The sequence below is a fragment of the Phaethon lepturus genome, unplaced genomic scaffold, assembly GCF_000687285.1.
Source record: "Phaethon lepturus isolate BGI_N335 unplaced genomic scaffold, ASM68728v1 scaffold55881, whole genome shotgun sequence".
NCBI lineage: Eukaryota > Metazoa > Chordata > Aves > Phaethontiformes > Phaethontidae > Phaethon > Phaethon lepturus.
The window spans coordinates 5,314-10,428 of NW_010516642.1; the positions used below are offsets into that span (position 1 = coordinate 5,314).

Below are 5,115 nucleotides of genomic sequence, written 5' to 3' on the forward strand. Positions count from 1 at the left end.
ACAGATAACAACATTCTTTTAGGTAACCTGTTTCAAAAGGAAAAGGAAGTTTCCCAGCATTTTTCCTGGCAGCAATTTAGTAACTGAAAGTGAGACCATTCTAAAATTCCCAGTACTAGAGCATTGCATAAGAGGCTATTTACACCATTCACTTCTTCCATCTAATCCAATTTAGAAAATGAAGCCAGAGTGTTCAATGGAGCTAATTTTTGTTTCTAGTCAAATCTCATTCTTCAGATTAAATTACTAGGTCTGCAGTGTCATGTACAAATCAAAGTTATAGAGTACATTTTAGTGAGTTTAAAAGGTAAATTATTTTATTACGTTGATTTGGAAGGGCTTTTTTTAACAGCAAGTGGATTTTAAAACACTTGTTGAAATCAAAATTTCAAAATTGAAGCTCTTGCCTTCAGTTTAGATTTTTTGAAGGCTTTTCTCCTAAAGCCATAGCTTAATCTTGCTATATGAATTAAATTCAAGTGAAGCTTCCAGCCTTTATAGACCATTTCTGCCTTTCAACTCTGGAGAAGAGGCAAGGCTCTTCTGGAGAAGACCACGGTGTTTCTGAACCGTATTGGATCTGCATGTTTCTCCTAGAGCAGCAAGGCTTGTTCCACTGTAGTGACTGTCCGTTTAGGGATAAATGTTCAGAACTCTGATATTTCCTGACTGTTAGGATGGCTGTGCTGGGCTTGGCTGAAGAGAAATCCTGCAAGAATCTCTTTGTCCGGTGCCCCAGGTGGTAACTGGATGTTCTGGTATTGTGAGGCTGGCTGAGAAAGGTCACCGTGAGGAAACCTAAAGTCTACTTACATGGGCAAGGAAGGAGTGTGTCAGATTTGCAATTCATGATGCAGAACTCTTGTCATACGTTTTATAATGCATTGCTTAATATCGTGTGTCTAGTCATCATGCACAGACGTTGCAGCTGATTTCATGCTGCTTTTCTATCAAGCAGGAGAAAAGCGAGCATAAGGGACCGGCTTACACTGAAATGAATACAAAAAACATTAGTCACATATACGTGTGTTTTGAAATCATTGCTGTGTTTTGGCAGTAACCTAAGAAACTAGATATAATCCCACTCAATTAACGAACTAGAGAAAGAATTCACTAGTAGGAAAAAAACACTCCTCAAATTGTCTGTCAGCTCTAAAACCTCCCTAAAATGACTTTAAAAGATGTAATTAGGGAAGACTGGAAAGTATAGCATTAATGTCTATGTAAAACAGGTATGGAAGGACAGCTGGCCTACACCCTCTGAAAGCTGCAAACAAATATATTTGTAATTTAGCACTTCACGCTTTCTGGCTCTGCATAGAATCGGTGGCCCAGGATCAGATCAGATTTATGTGGATTTTTAGAGAGGCTGCTCACTGCAGACCCTTCTCCTTTCATTGCACTCTTTAGCCCAAGAGCGGGTTTCTGATAATGGATGAGCTCTCCAGTGGTTGGACCTGCCCTGCCTTGATGGTCTCAGTGTTGTGCAGTTTGGTTTGCCTGGATGAGTTTGCTCTTGCCCCTGGTTGCGATGAGGAGCTAGGATGGCCGGTCGGTCGCATGCAGAGTAGCTCAGAGCTCAAAATGTTTTAGAAAGCTTGGTAAAGCTTTCATGTATTTCACAACCGTCAAGTTTCAAATTAGAGATGAGTCATTTTAAAAGGGTGTATTACTTTTATGTTTATATGTACACACGTCTCTGTAATTAGCCATAGGCACTCAAAATTACAGATGCGACTGTGCATTAAATGGAGGACATCATTCTGATGGAATCTTGCCTTCACAATTGTATTCCTTCTTGCTTAGCTTTCAGACACTGTTGTCCAGATGGGCTTTGCTGGGCACCTAATTAGTAGTTAATCAAAAGCTTCTGCTGATAACTGCTACACAGCCCTCGTGGCATCCTAGCTGCTTGGGGCATGTTCCTTGACTACACATAGATGAAGGCACAGGAGTTGAAGTAGATGCTTTATCTCATCTCCTTTATGCATCTGACATAAAAAGCAGCTTCCAAAATAAAATCACCTCAGGATGCATTGGTTATCTGACTTCTGTGTACTAAGAGCAAAATTAGTCTCAAAGTGTGTAAGTGGAAATACAGCCATGCACTAATGGTAATGATAGCGTAATATAGTCTGAGATGAACTCACCATTTTCTCTTTCCTTTGCAGATTTTGGCAATCATTTCCATCATGTTTATTGTACTATCTACAATTGCCTTGTCCCTTAACACACTTCCTGAATTACAAGGCGTGGATGAATTTGGGCAGACCACAGATAACCCCCAACTTGCCCACGTGGAAGCGGTGTGCATTGCATGGTTTACAATGGAATACCTCTTGCGGTTCCTATCCTCACCTAAGAAATGGAAGTTTTTCAAAGGCCCACTGAATGCTATTGATTTGCTAGCTATCTTACCGTACTATGTCACTATCTTCCTCACAGAATCCAATAAAAGTGTACTTCAGTTCCAAAATGTACGACGAGTGGTCCAAATATTTCGGATTATGAGGATACTGCGGATTCTAAAGCTCGCCCGGCACTCAACAGGTTTACAGTCCTTGGGGTTTACACTGAGGAGGAGTTACAATGAGCTTGGATTGCTCATCTTGTTTTTGGCCATGGGCATTATGATCTTTTCCAGTTTAGTGTTTTTTGCAGAAAAGGATGAGGATGATACAAAATTCAAGAGCATCCCAGCTTCTTTCTGGTGGGCAACAATCACCATGACAACAGTAGGCTATGGAGACATCTACCCCAAAACACTTCTAGGTAAAATAGTAGGAGGACTATGCTGCATTGCTGGAGTACTGGTGATCGCTCTTCCCATCCCAATTATTGTCAATAACTTCTCAGAGTTCTACAAAGAGCAGAAGAGGCAGGAGAAAGCCATTAAGCGCAGGGAAGCTCTTGAAAGAGCAAAAAGGAATGGCAGTATTGTTTCCATGAACATGAAGGATGCGTTTGCCCGTAGTATAGAACTCATGGACATTGTGGTTGAAAAGAACGGAGAAAACATAGCCAAAAAGGATAAAGTTCAGGACAATCATTTATCTCCCAGCAAATGGAAATGGACCAAGAGAACGCTCTCTGAAACTAGCTCTAGTAAATCTTTTGAAACTAAGGAACAAGGATCTCCAGAAAAAGCCAGGTCATCTTCAAGTCCCCAGCACCTGAATGTCCAACAGCTAGAGGACATGTATAACAAAATGGCAAAGACTCAGTCCCAGCCAAACCTTAATACTAAAGAGTCGAGTCAGCCTGGAAAGCAAAAGGAAGAGCTAGAAATGGAAACCCTTCCTGGCCCTATGGTGCCCTTGCTGACAACTCGTGCTGATGGGATCATTGACATGAGGAGCATGTCCAGCATCGACAGCTTCATAAGTTGTGCAGCAGAGTTCCCTGATTCTGGGAGGTTTTCCCACAGCCCACTCGCTACCCTTCCCTGCAAAGGTGGCATTAACGTGATTCAGGAGCAGAGCAGGCCAGAGGGGAGCGGTGCCAGGTTTGTGGAAATGAACCCAAGCTCCGAAGGCAGCCACCGTTCGGCATTTTTCATAGAAAGTCCCAAAAGCTCCATAAAGGCCAGTAACCCTTTAAAACTAAGATCTCTCAAAGTGAACTTCATGGAAGAGGACACCAGCACATTAGTACCAGCATCAAATATACTGAGAATATATCCAGACCCTCTGAAGAGCCGGGGAGCTGCTGCTGCGGCCACAGATACTTCCTTACTCTCTGACAGATCTCTCATGAGCCCAGAAACCTCGATCTACACAACCGCAAGTGCGAGAACACCCCCAAAGTCACCAGAGACACAGACAGCCATAGCTTTCAACTTCCACGATGCTGGTATACACAAATATATAGATGCTGACACTGATGACGAAGGTCAGCTGCTTTATGATTCAAGTCCACCCGGAAATGTGAGTCCCAAGTACAATGTTACAAACAGTGGCTATCTAAAGCAAAAGGACACTGCTTATAGAACAGAGAAGAACCATCTAGAAGCTGCTGCTTTACCCACCTCCCCTAAGCTGATAGGGCAAAACTGCATTTACTCCATGGAAGGTATTACTGGAAGAACCCAGGGCAATCAGGAGACTGTCAGACTAGAAAATCACATTTCCCCAGAAGTCCATGTATTACCAGGCAGCGGAGGACATGCTAACACACATGATCAAAGCATCTGAGATGGGCTCCAAAAGAATTTACTGAAGGTTTAAAGGAATGTCTTTACAGTCGACACAAAAAAAAGAGCTTCTGCATGGCATGAACTTGGCTGAAACAAGCCACCTGTTTCTAAAAGTCTGGGGGAGGTCCAGTGTGGGTTTGTGAAAATGTCCTTCTTTGAAACAACTCTAAAGACATTGCCCACATCAGTCAAAAATAAGGATTGCAAATCATGATCACACATTGATCTCCTTTCATGTTGTCCAGTGAAGCCAATGTGACCAAATATCCATCCATTCCCCTTGAACGCTAGAGCTCCTTTTGGAAATATTAACATCTGATTTGCGTTAGTTCCATAAAGGATGCCAAGGCAGCCAGATTTGAACTCTGGAATAAATTGCTGGGGTTGGTATAAAGCTATCAAAAACACAATGCTCACAGCTTCAGGGCAGCTGTTCCCCATCTACAGCTTTCCTTGATGGATATTGTGTCTAAAGGTAACAGGGAACACTTGCATTATTGGAAAATCCAAGCGAAAACCATTTAAAACAAATAACGGTCTAGAGAAACCGATTATTAAAATGCTCTGTGTGTGTTTAACAATACGATATCCTGTAGGACCTGACGTTTTCTTTTGAAATATCAGCAGGGTGAGTTGCACCACTTGTATCGAATTCCAAACATCCCCTAGGACGTAGTGAAACTTGCACTTACTCCCTGCGAAAAATCAGTACCTGCCCCAGGGCCAGCGCGTGGCCCTCGGGGGACCCACAGCCCACGCTGGGAAGGTGCGAAGGAGCCATGCAGAAGCAGGAATCTCCGGAGGCATCGCAGCCAGACTCCCTTCCCGGTGCCGGGGAGCGTAGGGCTGGAAGGAGAGCTCGGCTCTCGCCCTACCCCTCCGCGGAAGGGAGACGCTCGCTGCCCTGCCCCGTGGGGACG

At 43.5% G+C, this 5,115-nt stretch overlaps 1 protein-coding gene across 1 annotated transcript; it reads left to right on the top strand.

The window, feature by feature from the left end:
- Nucleotides 1–2,171: 2,171 nt before the first annotated feature.
- On the top strand, nucleotides 2,172–4,193 carry KCNB1 (potassium voltage-gated channel, Shab-related subfamily, member 1; the record flags this gene model as incomplete). Its single annotated transcript, XM_010296106.1, has 1 exon — nucleotides 2,172–4,193. A coding segment is annotated over one exon (2,022 nt), but the record flags the coding sequence as incomplete, so codon positions are not given.
- Nucleotides 4,194–5,115: the final 922 nt, after the last annotated feature.